Source organism: Pseudophryne corroboree, chromosome 5 (genome assembly GCF_028390025.1).
Source record: "Pseudophryne corroboree isolate aPseCor3 chromosome 5, aPseCor3.hap2, whole genome shotgun sequence".
Taxonomy (NCBI): Eukaryota; Metazoa; Chordata; class Amphibia; order Anura; family Myobatrachidae; genus Pseudophryne; species Pseudophryne corroboree.
This window is the reverse complement of record NC_086448.1, coordinates 448,978,635-449,001,654: the sequence shown is the minus strand read 5'-3', so window position 1 is coordinate 449,001,654 and position 23,020 is coordinate 448,978,635. Positions and strand designations below refer to the sequence as shown.

Below are 23,020 nucleotides of genomic sequence, written 5' to 3'. Positions count from 1 at the left end.
CTGATTCAGCTCCTGTTACTGTGGTTATTAAGTCTATTCAGCTCCTGTTACTGTGGTTACCAAGCCTATTCTGCTCCTGTTACCTGTGATTACCAAATATGAACTGCGTCTGTTTTGGACTCTGTTTTGCATTCACTAGTGCACTCAGCTATTGACTCAACTTTGCATTACAAACTGCACTCAGCTGCTGATGCAGTTTCCAGTACTCAAATGTGTACTGAATCGGACCCAGGCTTCAGCTACTGTACCTGCATTTATCAGTGTTTTCTTCATCTGCTCCAGTCCACATTTGTCTACCACCAGGGCTGCCGTGCACTTGCAACTATTCCAACTGATGTCATACTACACAAAGCTGCACCTGTGTCTACCACAAGCACTGAGCTATACCTGCATTTGCTATAGCCCCAATCTGATTCCTGCTCTAACTATAGACTGTAATCTTCATGCATTCAGCACTCCATTCAGTACATCCACAGACCGCACCCATGGTCGGTCATTCCCCAGGATATCCATACGTTGTAGTGTGGGTTCATGAGTAAAAACATTATCAAGGCCCCAAGCTTCTTCCACTCTCCTATTAAAGCAAACCTAGTTGGTCGCGACCGGAACTGCAAAGCCCCAGTGTCATGACAATTTTATACCTTTACCAGACACTGTTTTCTCTGACGTCCTAGTGGATGCTGGGACTCCGTAAGGACCATGGGGAATAGCGGCTCCGCAGGAGACAGGGCACAAAATAAAAGCTTAAGGATCAGGTGGTGTGCACTGGCTCCTCCCCCTATGACCCTCCTCCAAGCCTCAGTTAGATTTTTGTGCCCGGCCGAGAAGGGTGCAATCTAGGTGGCTCTCCTGAGCTGCTTAGAATAAAAGTTTAGTTTAGGTTTTTTTATTTTCAGTGAGTCCTGCTGGCAACAGGCTCACTGCATCGTGGGACTAAGGGGAGAAGAAACGGACTCACCTGAGTGCAGAGTGGATCGGGTTTCTTAGGCTACTGGACATTAGCTCCAGAGGGACGATCACAGGTTCAGCCTGGATGGGTCACCGGAGCCGCGCCGCCGTCCCCCTTACAGAGCCAGAAGAGACGAAGAGGTCCGGTGAAATCGGCGGCAGAAGACATCCTGTCTTCAGTCTAAGGTAGCGCACAGCACCGCAGCTGTGCGCCATTGCTCTCAGCACACTTCACACTCCGGTCACTGAGGGTGCAGGGCGCTGGGGGGGAGCGCCCTGAGACGCAATATAACAGTATATACCTTAGGTGGCAAAAAGAATACATCACATATAGCTCCTGGGCTATATGGATGTATTTTAATCCCCTGCCATTTTTACACAAAAAAGCGGGAGATAAGGACGTCGTGAAGGGGCGGAGCCTATCTCCTCAGCACACAAGCGCCATTTTCCCTCACAGCTCCGCTGGAAGGACGGCTCCCTGACTCTCCCCTGCAGTCCTGCTTCAGAATCAGGGTAAAAAAGAGAAGGGGGGGCATTTTTGGCAGCAAATAACGATAATAACAGCAGCTATAAGGGAATAACACTTATATAAGGTTATCCCTGTATATATATATATATAGCGCTGGGTGTGTGCTGGCAGACTCTCCCTCTGTCTCTCCAAAGGGCTAAGTGGGGTCCTGTCCTCTATCAGAGCATTCCCGGTGTGTGTGCTGTGTGTCGGTACGCGTGTGTCGACATGTATGAGGAGGAAAATGATGTGGAGGCGGAGCAGTTGCCTGTGTTGGTGATGTCACCCCCTAGGGAGTCGACACCTGACTGGATGATTGTATTTAAACAATTAAGTGATAATGTCAGCAATTTGCAAAAAACTGACGACATGAGACAGCCGGCAAATCAATTAGTGCCTGTCCAGGCGTCTCAGACACCGTCAGGGGCGCTAAAACGCCCGTTACCTCAGTGGGTCGACACAGACCCTGACACAGATACTGAGTCTAGTGTCGACGGTGACGAGACAAACGTAATGTCCAGTAGGGCCACACGTTACATGATCACGGCAATGAAAGAGGCATTGAACCTTTCTGACACTACAAGTACCACAAAGAAGGGTATTATGTGGGGTGAGAAAAAACTACCAATAGTTTTTCCTGAGTCAGAGGAAATAAATGAGGTGTGTGAAAAAGCGTGGGTTTCCCCCGATAAAAAACAGCTAATTTCTAAAAAATTATTAGCATTATATCCCTTCCCGCCAGAGGTTAGGGCGCGTTGGGAAACACCCCCTAGGGTAGATAAGGCGCTCACACGTTTATCTAAACAAGTAGCGTTACCGTCTCCTGATACGGCCACCCTCAAAGAACCAGCTGATAGAAGGCTGGAAAATATCCTAAAAAGTATATACACACATACTGGTGTTATACTGCGACCAGCAATCGCCTCAGCCTGGATGTGCAGTGCTGGAGTCGCATGGTCGGATTCCCTGACTGAGAATATTGATACCCTGGATAGGGACAATATTTTGTTAACTATAGAACATTTAAAGGATGCATTACTATATATGCGTGATGCACAGAGGGATATTTGCACCCTGGCATCAAGAGTAAGTGCTATGTCCATCTCTGCCAGAAGAGCGTTATGGACGCGACAGTGGTCAGGGGATGCGGATTCCAAACGGCACATGGAAGTATTGCCGTATAAAGGGGAGGAGTTATTTGGGGCTGGTCTATCGGACCTGGTGGCCACGGCAACGGCTGGAAAATCCACCTTTTTACCCCAGGTCACTCCACATCAGCAGAAAAAGACACCGTCTTTTCAAACTCAGTCCTTTCGTTCCCATAAGTACAAGCGAGCAAAAGGCCACTCTTTTCTGCCCCGGGGCAGAGGAAGAGGAAAAAGACTGCACCATGCAGCCGCTTCACAGGAGCAGAAGCCCTCCCCTGCTTCTGCCAAGTCTTCAGCATGACGCTGGGGCTTTACAAGCAGACTCAGATATGGTGGGGGCCCGTCTCAAGAATTTCAACGCGCAGTGGGCTCACTCGCAAGTGGATCCCTGGATTCTACAGGTAGTATCGCAAGGGTACAAACTGGAATTCGAGGCGTTTCCCCCTCGTCGGTTCCTGAAGTCTGCTTTACCAAAGTCTCCCTCCGACAGGGAGGCAGTTTTGGAAGCCATTCACAAGCTGTATTCCCAGCAGGTGATAATCAAGGTACCCCTCCTGCAACAAGGAAAGGGGTATTATTCCACGCTGTTTGTGGTACCGAAGCCGGACGGCTCGGTGAGACCAATTTTAAATCTGAAATCCTTGAACACTTACATAAAAAGGTTCAAATTCAAGATGGAGTCACTCAGAGCAGTGATAGCGAACCTGGAAGAAGGGGACTATATGGTGTCTCTGGACATCAAAGATGCTTATCTCCACGTCCCAATATACCCTTCTCACCAAGGGTACCTCAGGTTTGTAGTACAAAAACTGTCATTATCAGTTTCAGACGCTGCCGTTTGGATTGTCCACGGCACCTCGGGTCTTTACCAAGGTAATGGCCGAAATGATGATTCTTCTACGAAGAAAAGGCATTTTAATTATCCCTTACTTGGACGATCTCCTGGTAAGGGCAAGATCCAGGGAACAGTTAGAAGTCGGAGTAGCACTATCTCAGGTAGTGTTACGTCAGCACGGGTGGATTCTAAATATTCCAAAATCGCAGCTGATTCCAACGACACGTCTACTGTTCCTAGGAATGATTCTGGACACAGTCCAGAAGAAGGTGTTTCTCCCGGAGGAGAAGGCCAGGGAGTTATCCGAGCTAGTCAGGAACCTCCTAAAACCAGGCCAGGTCTCAGTGCATCAGTGCACGAGGGTCCTGGGAAAAATGGTGGCTTCTTACGAAGCGATTCCATTCGGAAGATTCCATGCAAGAACATTTCAGTGGGATCTACTGGACAAATGGTCCGGATCGCATTTGCAGATGCATCAGCGGATAACCCTGTCGCCAAGGACAAGGGTGTCTCTCCTGTGGTGGCTGCAGAGTGCTCATCTACTAGAGGGCCGCAGATTTGGCATTCAGGATTGGATCCTGGTAACCACGGATGCCAGCCTGAGAGGCTGGGGAGCAGTCACACAGGGAAGGAATTTCCAGGGCTTGTGGTCAAGCATGGAAACATCTCTTCATATAAACATTCTGGAACTAAGGGCCATTTACAATGCCCTAAGTCAAGCAAAACCTCTGCTTCAGGGTCAGGCGGTGTTGATCCAATCGGACAACATCACGTCAGTCGCCCACGTAAACAGACAGGGCGGCACGAGAAGCAGGAGGGCAATGGCAGAAGCTGCAAGGATTCTTCGCTGGGCGGAAAATCATGTGATAGCACTGTCAGCAGTGTTCATTCCGGGAGTGGACAACTGGGAAGCAGACTTCCTCAGCAGACACGACCTTCACCCGGGAGAGTGGGGACTTCACCCAGAAGTCTTCCACCTGATTGTAAACCGTTGGGAAAAACCAAAGGTGGACATGATGGCGTCACGTCTAAACAAAAAACTGGACAGATATTGCGCCAGGTCAAGGGACCCTCAGGCAATAGCAGTGGACGCTCTGGTAACGCCGTGGGTGTACCAGTCAGTGTATGTGTTCCCTCCTCTGCCTCTCATACCAAAAGTACTGAGAATCATAAGAAGGAGAGGAGTAAGAACTATACTCGTGGTCCCGGATTGGCCAAGAAGGACTTGGTACCCGGAACTTCAAGAGATGCTCACGGACGAACCGTGGCCTCTACTTCTAAGACAGGACCTGCTACTGCAGGGGCCTTGTCTGTTTCAAGACTTACCGCGGCTGCGTTTGACGGCATGGCGGTTGAACGCCGGATCCTGAGGGAAAAAGGCATTCCAGAAGAAGTCATTCCTACTCTGGTCAAAGCCAGGAAGGACGTAACCGCAAAACATTATCACCGCATTTGGCGTAAATATGTTGCGTGGTGTGAGGCCAAGAGGGCCCCTACAGAGGAATTTCAACTGGGTCGTTTCCTTCATTTCCTGCAAACAGGACTGTCTATGGGCCTAAAATTAGGGTCTATTAAGGTTCAAATTTCGGCCCTGTCGATTTTCTTCCAAAAAGAACTGGCTTTCAGTACCTGAAGTTCAGACATTTGTAAAAGGGGTGCTGCACATACAGCCTCCTTTTGTGCCTCCAGTGGCACCTTGGGATCTCAATGTGGTGTTGAGTTTTCTAAAGTCACATTGGTTTGAACCACTTTCCACTGTGGACTTAAAATATCTCACATGGAAGGTGTCGATGCTGTTAGCCTTGGCTTCAGCCAGGCGTGTGTCAGAATTGGCGGCTTTATCATATAAAAGCCCTTACTTAATTTTTCATTCTGACAGGGCGGAATTGAGGACTCGTCCTCAATTTCTACCTAAGGTGGTTTCTGCATTTCACATGAACCAACCTATTGTGGTACCTGCGGCTACCAGGGACTTAGAGGACTCTAAGTTGCTTGACGTTGTCAGGGCCTTGAAAATATATGTTTCCAGGACGGCTGGAGTCAGAAAATCTGACTCGCTGTTTATCCTGTATGCACCCAACAAACTGGGTGCTCCTGCTTCTAAGCAGACGATTGCTCGTTGGATTTGTAGTACAATTCAGCTTGCACATTCTGTGGCAGGATTGCCACAGCCAAAATCAGTAAAAGCCCATTCCACAAGGAAAGTGGGCTCATCTTGGGCGGCTGCCCGAGGGGTCTCGGCTTTACAACTTTGCCGAGCAGCTACTTGGTCAGGGGCAAACACGTTTGCTAAATTCTACAAATTTGATACCCTGGCTGAGGGGGACCTGGAGTTCTCTCATTCGGTGCTGCAGAGTCATCCGCACTCTCCCGCCCGTTTGGGAGCTTTGGTATAATCCCCATGGTCCTTACGGAGTCCCAGCATCCACTAGGACGTCAGAGAAAATAAGATTTTACTTACCGATAAATCTATTTCTCATAGTCCGTAGTGGATGCTGGGCGCCCATCCCTAGTGCGGATTGTCTGCAATACTTGTATATAGTTATTGTTACAAAAATTCGGGTTATTATTGTTGTGAGCCATCTTTTCAGAGGCTCCCTTGCGTTTATCATACTGTTAACTGGGTTCAGATCACAAGTTGTACGGTGTGATTGGTGTGGCTGGTATGAGTCTTACCCGGGATTCAAGATCCTTCCTTATTATGTACGCTCGTCCGGGCACAGTATCCTAACTGAGGCTTGGAGGAGGGTCATAGGGGGAGGAGCCAGTGCACACCACCTGATCCTTAAGCTTTTATTTTGTGCCCTGTCTCCTGCGGAGCCGCTATTCCCCATGGTCCTTACGGAGTCCCAGCATCCACTACGGACTATGAGAAATAGATTTATCGGTAAGTAAAATCTTATTTTCTTGATGTGAAGTCTTCTGTGGATGCTCAGGTTGGAAATACGTTCCTTAAGTTAGTAAGGCATTTGTTCTGTTTATTATAAGTCACTTCTCCTATGTTTTAATATAGTGCTTGGATGGCTGCCATTTGAATTTGAAAAGTAAATAGTCAGATTTAGTATTAATTTCATTTCCTTGAATAGCAGCCACAGGAGTTTGTCAGAGACACTAAAAGGGAATAAGTAGTCAAATTATAAACGTTCCGGGTTGTTTTTTTGTCCTGTCTCTGCTCTGTCTGGGGTGTTAACTCATTTGTGATTACTGCCATGGAATAGTAATAGTAATAGAAAGGAAATCAGCTGTAATAATTTGACTATTCATACATTTTACATCTGATTTTGTTAAACTGCTCGAGTACTTCTGCATCAGAAGTCAGCAGAATAGCTTCATTGTGACTTTCATTTACTGGTGGTTCAAAATGCTGATGAGGGGAAAAAAGCTTTGGCGTCTATTAACATAGCTTTTCATGTCCACATCACCTTATGCAGTGATCACTAAACAGACACAATTGGATTTACTGCAACTCTTGCCAAAGGTGTCCCATTAGTTACGCATTTGGCAAAGGCTCCGTCTTACTTGGCCAACATATTGGGTATTTTAATAGCTCACCAAACCTGTGTGACTGCGCCAGCTCTCACTTTGTATTTTATGTAAAAGTTTGCTTTTTGTATTTAACTTGTATTTGTCCCCAGTTGTCCTGTCAGACCTTTTCCCTTAGTTGAAAATCAGAGTAATCTTAGTGTGTTTCTGTTTGTTAAAGCCTTCAGTAGAGCATAACATTTTTAATACTTATTTTATTCTCTTTTCTAAGTGTCCTTGCTTAGTAGTTTAAATGTTATTTATTGCAGAATCTTTAAACAAGAACATTTGATCTATTAAGTGTCACACTGTATGATAAGAGTACGTTGACTTTTTGTTAATAGCAAACCTGCTTCTGTTTTACTTATTACAAATATTCCAGTCTGTTTGCACATGTTGGTGGCTTTAAAGTATAGTCATTGAATATATAAATTATATTTGTGATTATTTTATTTGGTAATGTAAAATGAAAAAAATCACTTTTGTCCCTTTCAGTCTCATTCTAAACATTACCATAGCCATGGTGGATTTGTGGATGAAAGTCATGCAGATGAAAAGGCTGAAGAAAGTGCTCATTTGGATGCAACTTGGAAGGGTCTGACAGCGCTGGGGGGCCTGTATTTCATGTTTTTAGTTGAGCATTTGATTACTTTGATCAAACAGTATAAAGACAAGAAGCAAAAGGTAACATTTTATAATTATATTTAAAATTGAATTATATTTTTTAGTCTGTCTGAATTCTTAGAAGTAAGCTAGAAAGCAAGATGATGATAGGATTTTGCGCTTTATCCTGAAAGATACATTTTACCCACATAAATATCCATAATTCAAAACCATTTAAGCAGAATATTACATTTATTGGGAAGAGAAAGTATGTTCACAAGGTAAGATAATATGTCACAGTACACCGCCTATTGTAAATATTACACACTTATAAAGTGCAGCAATAAGAGAGACACTGAGATACATACAAAAATAAAGCGCATTAAAATAGATCAATTAAAAATACTCCTTTTCATACCCTGTAGGGCTGGTGGTGTGTGCCTAATAAAGTGTGGTGAGGTCCATGTAGGTAGGCCATTCAGCAACACACCACTCAGTTTTGCCCAAATAGTTGTAGATGGTCCATAGGAGTTCAATAGTCCATCATGGCAATCAGCACAACGCGTTTCGGATCAAACAGCTCCTTTTTCAAGTGCATATTTGCCATATTACACAGTTTGCTATTTAGACTTTAAATCTGGATATTTGCCCCCTGTATTTCCGTTAATTTTCCCGCCGTTCGCACACCATTGCCGCAACCGGAAGTGGGCGGCATGCATTCCACCGCTAGCTGGAAGTGTCCCGCGGTTTGCATTCCATTACTGCGATTGGAAGTGGGTGGTATGTGTTCCGCTGTTGGCCATGCGTTCCACAGAGTTTGTCATCGGTGCCGGAAGTTAGTGGTGCGGCTCACATCGCTGTTTTTAATCCCAGATGTAATGCATTCCAAACGTTGAAAATAAAGGTGGCAACTCAATATTTCATTTTTCTCCTTCATCCACTAGGGGCCACTGGAGCGTAGTTACAATGGGGAAATAGTAGGCAGTAGTTGGGAGCTGGCACTTTAAAATTTCAACACTGAGGCTAGCTCCTCCCCTACTATCTCCCCTCCAACCCAGTCTTAGTTTAGTGCCCTAGGTGAGCTGGTTCACTTGGGTTTAGCTGAAGAATTTTCTATTTCTCTATCGTCCTAAGTGGATGCTGGGGTTCCTGAAAGGACCATGGGGAATAGCGGCTCCGCAGGAGACAGGGCACAAAAAAGTAAAGCTTTACTAGGTCAGGTGGTGTGCACTGGCTCCTCCCCCTATGACCCTCCTCCAGACTCCAGTTAGATTTTGTGCCCGAACGAGAAGGGTGCAATCTAGGTGGCTCTCCTAAAGAGCTGCTTAGAGAAAGTTTAGTTTAGGTTTTTTTTCTTTACAGTGAGTCCTGCTGGCAACAGGATCACTGCAACGTGGGACTTAGGGGGAAAGTAGTAAACTCACCTGCATGCAGAGTGGATTTGCTGCTTGGCTACTGGACACCATTAGCTCCAGAGGGATCGAACACAGGCCCAGCCGTGGAGTCCGGTCCCGGAGCCGCGCCGCCGACCCCCTTGCAGATGCTGAAGCGTGAAGAGGTCCGGAAACCGGCGGCTGAAGACTCCTCAGTCTTCATAAGGTAGCGCACAGCACTGCAGCTGTGCGCCATTTTCCTCTCAGCACACTTCACTGGGCAGTCACTGAGGGTGCAGAGCGCTGGGGGGGGGCGCTCTGAGAGGCAAATATAAACCTTATACAAGGCTAAAAATACCTCACATATAGCCCATAGGGGCTATATGGAGATATTTAACCCCTGCCTGACTGGAAAAATAGCGGGAGAAGAACCCGCCGAAAAAGGGGCGGGGCCTATCTCCTCAGCACACTGCGCCATTTTCTGTCACAGCTCCGCTGGTCAGAACGGCTCCCAGGTCTCTCCCCTGCACTGCACTACAGAAACAGGGTAAAACAGAGAGGGGGGGCACATTAATGGCTATATATATATATATTAAAGCAGCTATAAGGGAGCACTTAATATAAGGATATCCCTTGTATATATAGCGCTTTGTGGTGTGTGCTGGCAGACTCTCCCTCTGTCTCCCCAAAAGGGCTAGTGGGTCCTGTCTTCATTAGAGCATTCCCTGTGAGTTTGCGGTGTGTGTCGGTACGTGGTGTCGACATGTATGAGGACGATATTGGTGTGGAGGCGGAGCAATTGCCAAATATGCAGATGTCACCCCCCAGGGGGTCGACACCAGAATGGATGCCTTTATTTGTGGAATTACGTGATGGTTTATCTTCCCTTAAACAGTCAGTTGAGGACATGAGGCGGCCGGACAATCAATTAATGCCTGTCCAGGCGCCTCAAACACCGTCAGGGGCTGTAAAACGCCCTTTGCCTCAGTCGGTCGACACAGACCCAGACACGGGCACTGATTCCAGTGACGACGGTAGAAATTCAAACGTATTTTCCAGTAGGGCCACACGTTATATGATTTTGGCAATGAAGGAGACGTTACATTTAGCTGATACTACAGATACCGTAAAACAGGGTATTATGTATGGTGTGAAAAAACTACAAACAGTTTTTCCTGAATCAGAAGAATTAAATGACGTGTGTGATGAAGCGTGGGTTGCTCCTGATAAAAAGTTGATAATTTCAAAAAAGTTATTGGCATTATACCCTTTCCCGCCAGAGGTTAGGGCGCGCTGGGAAACACCCCCTAAGGTGGACAAGGCGCTCACACGCTTATCCAAACAAGTGGCGTTACCCTCTCCTGAGACGGCCGCACTTAAGGATCCATCAGATAGAAAGATGGAAGTTATTCAAAAGAATATATACACACATGCAGGTGTTATACTACGACCAGCTATAGCAACTGCCTGGATGTGCAGTGCTGGAGTAGTTTGGTCAGAATCCCTGATTGAAAATATTGATACCCTAGATAGGGACAATGTTTTACTGTCGTTAGAACAAATAAAGGATGCATTTATCTATATGCGTGATGCACAGAGGGATATTTGCACACTGGCATCTCGGGTGAGTGCTATGTCCATTTCAGCCAGAAGAGCCTTATGGACACGACAGTGGACAGGCGATGCGGATTCAAAACGTCACATGGAGGTTTTGCCGTATAAAGGGGAGGAGTTATTTGGAGTTGGTCTATCAGACTTGGTGGCCACGGCTACTGCCGGGAAATCCACTTTTTTACCTCAAGTCACTCCCCAACAGAGAAAGGCACCGACCTTTCAACCGCAGCCTTTTCGCTCCTACAAAAATAAGAGAGCAAAGGGCTTGTCGTACCTGCCACGAGGCAGAGGAAGAGGGAAGAGACACCAACAGGCAGCTCCTTCCCAGGAACAGAAGCCCTCCCCGGCTCCTGCAAAAACCTCAGCATGACGCTGGGGCCTCTCAAGCGGACTCGGGGACAGTGGGGGGCCGTCTCAAAAATTACAGCGCGCAGTGGGCTCACTCGCAGGTAGACCCCTGGATCCTGCAGATAATATCTCAGGGGTACAGGTTGGAATTAGAGACGGATCCTCCTCATCGTTTCCTGAAGTCTGCCTTACCAACCGTCTCTTCCGAAAGGGAGAGGGTGTTGGAAGCCATTCACAAGCTGTACGCTCAGCAGGTGATAGTCAAAGTACCCCTATTACAACAAGGAAAGGGGTATTATTCCACTCTATTTGTGGTACCGAAGCCGGATGGCTCGGTAAGGCCTATTCTAAATCTGAAGTCCTTGAACCTCTACATAAAAAAGTTCAAGTTCAAGATGGAGTCACTCAGAGCAGTGATAGCGAACCTGGAAGAAGGGGACTTTATGGTATCCTTGGACATCAAGGATGCGTATCTACACGTTCCGATTTACCCCGCACACCAGGGGTACCTCAGGTTCATTGTTCAAAACTGTCACTATCAGTTTCAGACGCTGCCGTTCGGATTGTCCACGGCGCCTCGGGTCTTTACCAAGGTAATGGCCGAGATGATGATTCTTCTTCGAAGAAAAGGCGTATTAGTTATCCCATACTTGGACGATCTCCTAATAAGGGCAAGGTCCAGAGAACAGCTGGAGACAGCTTTAGCACTATCTCAAGAGGTGCTAAGACAACACGGGTGGATTCTGAATATTCCAAAATCCCATTTAATCCCGACAACTCGTCTGCTGTTCCTAGGAATGATTCTGGACACGGTTCAGAAAAAGGTTTTCCTTCCAGAGGAAAAAGCCAAGGAGTTATCCGATCTGGTCAGGAACCTCCTAAAACCAGGAAAAGTGTCAGTACATCAATGCACAAGAGTCCTGGGAAAAATGGTGGCTTCTTACGAAGCAATTCCATTCGGCAGATTCCATGCAAGAATATTCCAAAGGGATCTGTTGGACAAATGGTCAGGGTCGCATCTGCAGATGCACCTGCGAATAACCCTGTCACCAAAGACAAGGGTGTCACTTCTGTGGTGGTTGCAGAAGGCTCACCTATTAGAAGGCCGCAGATTCGGCATTCAGGATTGGATCCTGGTGACCACGGACGCCAGCCTGAGAGGCTGGGGAGCAGTCACACAAGGAAGAAACTTCCAGGGAGTATGGACGAGTCTGGAAAAGTCTCTTCACATAAACATTCTGGAACTAAGAGCAATCTACAATGCTCTAAGCCAGGCGGAACTTCTCCTGCAAGGAAAGCCGGTGTTGATTCAGTCGGACAACATCACGGCGGTCGCCCATGTAAACAGGCAGGGCGGCACAAGAAGCAGGAGTGCAATGGCAGAAGCTGCCAAGATTCTTCGCTGGGCGGAGAATCACGTGATAGCACTGTCAGCAGTGTTCATCCCGGGCGTGGACAACTGGGAAGCAGACTTCCTCAGCAGACACGATCTTCATCCGGGAGAGTGGGGTCTACATCCAGAAGTCTTCAACATGTTAATAGACCGTTGGGAAAGACCAATTGTAGACATGATGGCGTCTCGCCTCAACAAGAAACTGGATAAATATTGCGCCAGGTCAAGAGATCCACAGGCAATAGCTGTGGACGCACTGGTAACTCCTTGGGTGTACCAGTCAGTGTATGTGTTTCCTCCTCTGCCGCTCATACCAAAGGTATTGAAGATCATACGGCAAAGAAGAGTAAGAACAATACTAGTGGTTCCGGATTGGCCGAGAAGGACTTGGTATCCGGAACTTCAAGAGATGCTCACGGACGAACCGTGGCCTCTACCTCTGAGAAGGGACCTGCTACAGCAGGGTCCCTGTCTTTTTCAAGACTTACCGCGGCTGCGTTTGACGGCATGGCGGTTGAACGCCAGATCCTAAAAGGGAAAGGCATTCCAGAAGAAGTCATTCCTACCTTGATTAAGGCACGGAAGGAAGTCACCGTGAAACATTATCACCGCATTTGGCGAAAATATGTAGCGTGGTGCGAGGATCGGAGGGTTCCGACGGAGGAATTCCAACTGGGTCGTTTCCTACATTTCCTGCAATCAGGATTATCTATGGGTCTCAAATTGGGATCCATTAAGGTTCAAATTTCGGCCCTGTCAATATTCTTCCAAAAAGAATTGGCCTCTGTCCCTGAGGTCCAGACTTTTGTCAAGGGAGTACTGCATATACAGCCTCCTGTGGTGCCTCCGGTGGCACCGTGGGATCTAAATGTAGTTTTAGATTTCCTCAAATCCCATTGGTTTGAACCATTGAAAAAGGTGGATTTGAAATATCTCACATTGAAAGTGACTATGTTACTAGCCCTGGCCTCTGCCAGGAGAGTATCTGAATTGGCGGCTTTATCTTATAAAAGTCCTTATCTAATCTTCCATTCGGATAGGGCAGAACTGCGGACTCGTCCGCATTTTCTCCCTAAAGTGGTATCAGCATTTCATCTGAACCAACCTATTGTGGTGCCTGCGGCCACTAGCGACTTGGAGGACTCCAAGTTGTTGGACGTTGTCAGAGCCTTAAAAATATACATTGCAAGGACGGCTGGAGTCAGAAAATCTGACTCGCTGTTTATATTGTATGCACCCAACAAGTTGGGCGCACCTGCTTCTAAGCAGTCGATTGCTCGTTGGATTTGTAACACAATTCAACTTGCACATTCTGTGGCAGGCCTGCCACAGCCTAAAACTGTAAAAGCCCACTCCACAAGGAAGGTGGGCTCATCTTGGGCGGCTGCCCGAGGGGTCTCGGCATTACAACTCTGCCGAGCAGCTACGTGGTCGGGGGAGAACACGTTTGTAAAATTTTACAAATTTGATACCCTGGCAAAGGAGGACCTGGAGTTCTCTCATTCGGTGCTGCAGAGTCATCCGCACTCTCCCGCCCGTTTGGGAGCTTTGGTATAATCCCCATGGTCCTTTCAGGAACCCCAGCATCCACTTAGGACGATAGAGAAAATAAGAATTTACTTACCGATAATTCTATTTCTCGGAGTCCGTAGTGGATGCTGGGCGCCCATCCCAAGTGCGGATTATCTGCAATACTTGTACATAGTTATTGTTAACTAATTCGGGTTATTGTTAAGGAGCCATCTTTAAGAGGCCCTTTCTGTTGTCATACTGTTAACTGGGTTTAGATCACAAGTTGTACGGTGTGATTGGTGTGGCTGGTATGAGTCTTACCCGGGATTCAAAATGCCTCCCTTATTGTGTATGCTCGTCCGGGCACAGTACCTAACTGGAGTCTGGAGGAGGGTCATAGGGGGAGGAGCCAGTGCACACCACCTGACCTAGTAAAGCTTTACTTTTTTGTGCCCTGTCTCCTGCGGAGCCGCTATTCCCCATGGTCCTTTCAGGAACCCCAGCATCCACTACGGACTCCGAGAAATAGAATTATCGGTAAGTAAATTCTTATTTTTTTCTTTATTATTATATTTTTCTTTCACACACGCACAGAATGGCAGCTCTGCCACTGCCAGTCTGCACCGCGGGAGCTGCCGGCGGGGTCCCATCGCAGCTGCGTGCGGCTCGGGATGGGCCCCGGCTGAGGGAGACACTGAGCTCTCCTGAGTTGGCGGACACCGCTGCGTGCGGCGCGTGTCGGGACCACTCCATCCAGCAGAAGATTCCGTCAGCATGGCAGCGGTGAGTATCAGTGGCCGGACACAGCTGCGTGTGTCAGGGTCACTCCGTCGGCAGAAGATTCCGACAGCACAGTATACGTGGCCGGACACCGCTGCGTGCGGCGCGTGTCGGGGCCACTACATCGGGACAGCGGTGAGTACAATTTATCCCCCTCCACTGTTGTATAATTTTACATTTACAGTGTGCCCACTGATTATTTACTCAATTTAACTGTGCAGTGTGCTGAGTGATAGAGGGCATTTGTGGGGGCACTCACCCAGAGAGATCCCGGCTCCCCTCTAATAAAAGCCTTTGCTTAAAATTTAAAATGGGCGCCAATGAGGTGGGGGCGGAGCTTTAGCCCGCTCTGCACAGCGCCCGCTCTGTGCAGAGGGCTCAGCGCTTCCCGGCCGCGGCATACATTGCCGGCGGGGGATACAGGACGCTCACCGCTTCAGCTACACTGAAGCGGGTTAGTTTTAAATTTGGCGCCGAAACGGGGGGGCGGAGCTAACTCCCGCTCTGTACAGCGGGCTCAGCGCTACCGCTCCCCGGCCGCTGCAGCATGCCGCTCACCGCTTCAATCACGGCCGCTGAAAGCTCCTTCCCCTACACTGACATAGTATCATGCCTGGCTGTACTGTGCATGATACATAAGGAGGGGAAGGACCTTAATCCCGCTCTCCTCAGTGGGCTCCCCGCTCCCCGGCCACGGCTCACAACGCTCTATAGCCCAGAGGGATCTCTCCCTGCAGGGGAGACCTTTACCGGGCATTTCATAGAGGAAGCCTGCTCTGTAACAGGAGCTGTGTCTCAGCTCAATAAGGTTCAGGGCTAGTTGCATAACACTAGTATAGCAGATTAAGCAGAACCCAGGTTTTCTTGGGTTCACTATTATACTATTATATCTCTACCCTATTGGCTAGGAGTGTATATTTATTGGGTTCACTATTATATCACCCTGGAATATGTATTTTTCTACCCTATTGGGTTCACTATGTGTATAGATATATATGTAATGTATTTATATCACCCGGGCATATGTATTTCTCTACCCTATTGGTTTCACTATGTGTATAGATATATATGTAATGTATTTATATCACCCGGGCATATGTATTTCTCTACCCTATTGGGTTCAATAGGGGTGTGTAGGAGATACAGATATTTATAGATGGATATATGTGTGTGTGTACATATGTATGTACGTATGTATGTGTATGTATATGTGTATATGTGTGTATGTATATGTGTATATGTGTGTATATGTATATATATATATATATATATATATATATATATATATATATATATATATATATATTGTGTGTATATGTGTATATATGTATGTATATATATATATATATATATATATATATATATATATATATATATATATATATATATATATATATATATAGTGGATACAACAAAACCCTTCCACAATGTTTATTAATAACACAGACCTGGGTTCACATTTCCACATAGCTCTTGCCACATAACAAAATTTTCCCCTGGCTTTTCTCGCAGGCGGGCCGCCATTTTGAGAAACCAGCGGAACCTCCGAGAAACAGGTGTTGCACCAGTTCTTCTTAATTTAGCGGTACAAATAATGCTATTTGTAATTTGGGGGACTGTGTGTGGCATCAGAAGAATAGCCACTGTGGCTCAGTACGCTAGTAGCAGGGACATTTATATAAAAAAAAAAAAAAAAAAAACTTAAGAGGAGCTCTCATAGCCTAGTGGCTAAGACTCCTAACCCGCAGCACAGTGTTACCAGTTCAGGTCTCTGCTGCTCCAGACATAAGTTTATTTGAAACATATCTGTCACTGCACGTTATAGTGCAGACATTACATAGGGCTACGCTTCTTTAACCCACCTTTTCTCTTTTCGTTCGTATCACCTGGTACAGTCAGAGAAATCCCTGTTAGGTGTGGATTGTGCGGTGAAGCCATCTGTTCAGCCCTCAGCGCAGCTACAGCACGCTACTTTTTGAACACAGATTATGCAGGTAATGTCACTATTAACCAGAGACCCTGTACGTCATTTCTCCTCTCCAGGTTTCTAAAAGAACCTTGCTAACCTTCCATGTTACGCTGCAGATGAGAGGCCTCTCTTTAAGGAGGCGATACAGGTCCAGGATACTGATTATGTTTCGTGGAGTCTGAACCAGTATCTCAGGATATTGAGGCGTATTGAACAGCAGTTCGTCTGGTGCTGCAGGTAAAAGGAGTCTGACTCTTCAGGTCCCCCGGGGTTTGACGCCAAGGAGGAAATGACAGCGACTTGTTCAGTTTCGGATGAGCTGGATATGCTCCGGTAGGCGGCCGGGAGACATCCGAATTCACAATTTCAGGTATCGAACAATGTTTGTTTGCCTAGCCTATCCTTTTCCCGCAGATAGCAGGAAACGATATCAGACCTCTCCAGGGTATACCCCTCAGTGTCTCACCGGTCCAACAGGCTGCCGTTTTCCTGGGGCAACCTTGCTGAAGGATCCATCTGAGAGACATATGCCGCAGCAGAGGTTCGACCTTGTCCGGAGCAGGTAGGTTGTGGAACAATTGTACTCTAGGTTACATCAACTGATGCTTTGGGACAGATCAGAGTCACGATTCTGCATTATATTCTTTTGAGGTCTTCACGTCTGTATACTCGGAACCTGCATTTTCGCTTCGGCTGTCTTAACCCGACGACCTCTGGGGCTGCGACAGTGGCAGGCGAACAGGGAATCCTAATGGGCAGATGGTTCACGGGAAGGAACTTCCTGCATGATTTCTCGAACCATTGGGGTAAGTCTAGACGGACATTTACAGGTCCTTCCTTTAGATCTCTCCGTGCCCTTTCAGGGTTTCGACTCCATGTCAGGGGCGGTATCTCCGTCACCAAGGGATCTCATGGTAACGGGCTGAAGCAAAGGTTCAGCATCCTCGGTCCAGTCTGATTTTAGGTCCTCCAACACACCCACAGGTCAGACCTTCCTACCACCTTGGAGGTCCCAGGGTAGGCGCAGGTCTGTGGTCTTTCTGGGAGGACTGGGAAGGCTTGGGCGGTTACAGACTAGATTTTGGAGTCCAACCGTCTCAGGGGTCCCTCGGCAAGGGTCGGCCGGTTTACGATGACAAGAGAGTCATACTGCAGGCGGCGCTCCATATGCTTCTAACCGCATAGGGTGTGGATCCCTGTTGTCACATATCATTTGAATCAGAACGGTTCTCAGACCTTTCTTTTCTTTTCACGTGCCGAAGCCAGATGGCTCGACCAGGCCTATTCTAGCCTTAGAATCCTTTCAGTCTGTGATTGCTAGTTTTGAACAAGAAAGTGGGTTTTACGCGTACCTTGTCTTCAGGGATGCCGGTTTACTGAACTCCGTTGGGTTTCCTCATCGGGCTTTTCTCATATTCGCATTACAGGATACTCATTTTCACGGTCAGTCCTTTCCATTCGATCTCTCTTCCGCTCCCACGGGTTCAGGAAGATCACAGAATAACTCTTTTTTAAGGGCAGGGAGTGATGTTGGTTCCCTAATTGGACAATCTACTGCTAGTATCCCACTATGCAGATTAGGTGGCTTCTGAATATCCGAAAGATCCAGGAGTTTCGGGTTCGACACGGATCCAATTTATGCTCCTAGTAGACGTTACTCAACCCGGTCCGTCAGAGGATTTTTTTCCTTCCTTGGCACCAGGTTCTCTCTCTCTCTTCAGTCAAGTTGCGACGCAATGAGTGGTCGCCTACATTCCCCTCTGAGCGGAGGACAACAATCTTTTTTCCAGGTCAAGCCGCCAGGTCAGACTCCCGGGTGAGAATACATTCCCTGGAGTTTTGTCAGCTGGTCCGCTGTTGGCGGAGATTTCGGATCGACCTCAGGGCGTTCTAACTGACTCTTTAACCCTTTACTACTCTCGGACGTGAGCTCTGGCGGCAGTAGCCGAGGATGCCCTTAGGGCTCCTTGGAGTTTCTGGTTAGTCTATCCTGCCTCCTTGTCTATTTCTACCTCACTTTCGGTAACACAGGAGGGGAGAATGCGCGCTAGTCCTCTCGGTGACTCCGGTTGGGCCACGCATGACTTAAAGATCCAGCCTGCACCTGTTGTCAGTAGAGGAGCCTTGGCTCCTACCTCGACTGGACTGTCTACTTCAACAGGTTCCTTTTCTTTGTTCAATCTTACACTGAGTTCGTTTAACCGCGTGACTGTTCACGAGACCTCAGAAGGGAGGAGTTCCCTCGTTCGGTTATGCCTACTGGGCCCCGATTTCAGAAGTCTCTTACCTCTTCTCGCTTTTGCCACTTTTGGAAAACTTTATAGGGCATAGTGAGGATAATAGGGGTTTTTCCCCTTCTTTCAGTTACCATTCAGCCGTCATCTTGAGTTTCTCTGGGAGATTTTTGCTCGGCTGCGCTTCAAAATATATTGACCTGAATTTTAAGTCTCTGTCCTTTCGGTTTTCTTCCAAAAGAGAGGAGCCTGGCGGCTGTAAGTTCGGGCTCTCTCTTTCAGGGAGTACTCTATTGGCAACTCCCCCGGCTGAGTTTCAGACTCAGCGGTCGCTTCTTCCAGAAGGGGATGTCCGTTTTTCATATAAATCTGACACTAGTGTTTTCGGCCCTTTTTGAATGTTGTCAGGGCTCACCGACTTTCTCGACAGAGAAATTAGGCTATTCGAAGAAGTGTTTTCTTCTTTGTTCTGTACGATGCTCACGTACTAAATAGCCGGGGTTCCAGCATACGCTGGGCTGTTGGATACATCTGACCATCAGACAGTCCTCTTGGCGGTTGCTCGGGAGCCTCCGCTTCCTTTTTCATCGCACTCTACGAGTGTTGTGGGACCTTTGTGGGCGGCTGCCCATGGGGTCTCCATGAATACTTTGTCGAGCGGCTACTTGGTCGGACCGACATTCGTTTTGTCAAATTCTACAAGTTTGACACTTTTGCGGCCTTTGCATCACAGTTTGGCCGAGCGGTTTTACAGGACTCTCAGCGCTCTCCCACCCGTTTTGGGAGCTCTGGGACGTCCCCATTGTAACTACGCTCCAGTGGCCCCTAGTGGATGAAGGAGAAATCAGGATTTTGGTACTTACCAATAAATCCCTTTCTCCGATTCCACAGGGGCCACTGGACGCCCGCCCAGCGCTGTTCCTCCTTGTTTTTTGCTTAACGGTTTGCAGATCACTATATGACTGCTTGTTGAGTTCAGGCTAGCCTGGTTTTTTGTTAAATTCTGTTCCAGGTTTGGTTTGTGTTCTCCTGGTTTACATGGCGTCATTAACCTCCTCTACCTTAGGGTTTGTTTATTACAGCTCTCCTCGGGCACAGTTTTACGTAGACTGGCTTGGAGGGGAGATAGTAGGGGAGGAGCTAGCCTCAGTGTTGAAATTTTAAAGTGCCAGCTCCCAACTACTGCCTACTATTTCCCCATTGTAACTACGCTCCAGTGGCCCCTGTGGAATCGGAGAAAGGGATTTATCGGTAAGTACCAAAATCCTGATTATTTAGACCACATATTGGAATGCACTACATCTGGGTAACAACAGATGACAAAGCCCCTTTGCTCAATACACCATGTTTCTATGATGGATTATTATGCAAAGCAAAATGTGCGGTCCTTCTCCACTGTTTCTGGGTCCCATCACAATTTATAATTCATTGGCAGTGCTCGGGGCAGGCAGAAGTTGGGATAGAGCTGGGAGATGAGGCAGGGAGCTTGGGGAAGGGGGTGGGTAGAGGGGGTTTAAGGGTAGGTTGTGCTGGGAGTAGGGAGGGTGTAAGGGCAGGCATCAGTTTGGGCACTGCTGGGGGCAGGTAGTACATGGGGTAGAGGGGGATAAGGGCATGCATCAGTTGGAGTAGGGATGGGCTAAGGTAAATAATTACTGTGACTTTAGTACCCACACAAATCAATCACAGAGTAAGTACAGTAATGAGCATGGGCCGCGGATGTGTCATAGTGGGCAGACCACCCTAAACACTTCAAAAAACGAAACAATAAATAATCCCGCTCTGCAGCCATTACAGCACAGCACATCCTCCCCTTGAAACTCAGACCTATGATCTTTGCTCTTCTGCTTCCTTGCAGTCCTGTCAGTCCTCACCCCAGCCCCTCTACACTGACATCTGACAGCAACGCCCAACTGAAAGCCCCATGAGCATCTCAGAGATGAGTCGAGCTATGCAGGACCACTCTGGCTGCTTTACCCCCAGAGGATAGGGCAGCATCTCTCTCAATCCCTGCTGCCCGATGTACATGAGGCATTGCATTTTGTGTAGTGAGAGTTTACTTGTTGCACAACCTGTCTGCAGAAGTACAGTGAGCAGGTATGAGGGGAGTGGTGTCAGTATGGTGCTGATGGTGCAGGGTCAGTACAGTGCAGGGTTAGCTTAGTGTACACTACTGCTCAGTTCCCTCTGTCTGCCGAATCATATCTGGAGGTTATACAGCTGAGCCCAGGAGTCCGCCCTGCAGCCGGCACAGGGCATGCTGCTAACTGCAAGAACCTGAGGATCCTGTTACTATGTGCTGGTGGGCAGGGAGGGAAGGATGGAGGTCTCTCAGGTGGCGATTGGATGGGGAGACGCTGCCAGTGGTGATTGGTTGGGGAGTCACAGCGTGTCCTCCAGGACTAGCTCATTTTTTAAAACCCTAAAGTCGCTCACTGGCTGTACCGTGTATCTGCGATTACTGTATAGCAATCCTTGACAATGTTGAAAATCAAAAGCACTCAGTCATTAATAGTCTGAAGACTTACACAGAGAGAAAAACAAAGAGAAAAATTATTTCCAAGCTGTGTCCTATTAGATGATCACATTGATTTATGTTAAATAAGTATTTATTATTATTATTGAAAAATCATGGGAATTCCGCTTTAAATAGAGAATTGTTTTTCTTGGGTTAATGTTTGGCACATTAGTAAAATGTATCTTGTGACAAATGTAAGTTTTTCTTATTTGCCCATTACTCCTATTTAATAGCCTAGTGTAAGCAATTTTGATTAATTGCATCCATCATAATTTTGTAGTGTCATCATTACAACAGTGGTTTTGTCTAAGATAACCTCACTTTAACGCTGCAATGGAGAGCAATACAAATTATAAGCTGCCGAGAAACATGGAATTTATTTGCTACTCTTACACTTTTTTTTATTTATTTTACACATGTGTACGAACAGCCCTATACTTCTAAAAGAGACATGCTATATATGAAATATTTCAGTCTCTGGCAGGGGTGGGGAACCTTTTATTCTACCAAGGGCCATTTGTGTATTTATAAAATCCTTCGGCGGCCATACAAAAATTATCAACTTAAAAATGACCCTGCCTCCCAGTTGTTATGCCCCTTAGAGGTACTGAGTGCGCGTGCCAAAAAATGGGTGTGGCCAGTTAAAATGGGACGTGATACACATATGCACCCAATAGTGCAGTGCCAGATACACATATGCCAGTGCAGTGCCACATACACATATGCCAGTGCAGGGCCACATACACATGTGCCCCCACAGTGCCAGATACACAAGTGCCCCCACAGTGCCAGACCGCTCACCGCTGCTGCAGCTCCGTCCGGCGACGGCATGTCTCAGCTGTCGAGTCAGGGCAGGGAGGAGAGCGCGGCTGTGGCGGCGTGTAGGAACTCAAACCAGCCGCCGGTTCGTGAACCAATCCGAGTTCGCGGACTGGTAGCAGCGGCTCCTGATTGGATGCCGGTCCGCGAGCTCTGATTGGCTCACGAACCGGCGGCTGGTTTGAGATCCTACCCGCTGCTGCCGGACATAGTAGCTGCGCTCTCCTCCAGCCCTAACAGCAGAGACCTGCTGCCACCGGACTGAGCGGCGGCGTGTCTCCCTGACAAACAAGTGGGTGGGCCGGAACAAACGGCTTTGTGAGCCGTATACAGCCCGCGGGCCGGTGGTTCCCCACGCCTGGTCTAGGGTAACAAAAAGAACTGTTTAGGAAATTGTTGTGGTGAAATAAGCTTATTTCTTATCTGTTTTAATCAGCTTATGTTTCTTTTCCTTAAATATGTTTTTTCTTATTCTTTTTTTTTTTTTTTTGTCATTCACTAAGAATCAGAAAAAAGCTGAGAATGAGGAGGAATTAGAAATTAAAAAGAAGCTATCAAACCATTCACATATTGAGGAAAAAGAGGCATCAGATTCCGGTTCCCGTAAGTATATCTTTTTACCATTTCATGCACTTTAGACAGTACAAAGTTAAGATATTTGCCAAGTATACAAGTTCACATTGTGTGTGTATGTATCTCTATCTACTCCTGTATACAAAAAACCACAGTGCCACTGTACTATTTCTTGGCGCACAAAAGCTGCAGTAACATTTTCTGGTAACTACCTAGATTTCTCTTACGTCCTAGAGGATGCTGGGGACTCCGTAAGGACCATGGGGTATAGACGGGCTCCGCAGGAGTTAGGGCACCTAAAAAGAACTTTGACTATGGGTGTG

General features: G+C 47.3%; 1 protein-coding gene across 1 annotated transcript in view; it reads left to right on the top strand.

The window, feature by feature from the left end:
* Positions 1 to 23,020, top strand: part of SLC39A6 (solute carrier family 39 member 6) — a 164,197-nt gene that overhangs the window by 68,569 nt on the left and 72,608 nt on the right. Inside the window, exons 4-5 of the mRNA XM_063922919.1 lie at positions 7,457 to 7,645; positions 22,628 to 22,727. Of these exons, the coding sequence (XP_063778989.1) occupies positions 7,457 to 7,645; positions 22,628 to 22,727 (289 nt within the window). The remainder of the gene's footprint in view (positions 1 to 7,456; positions 7,646 to 22,627; positions 22,728 to 23,020) is intronic.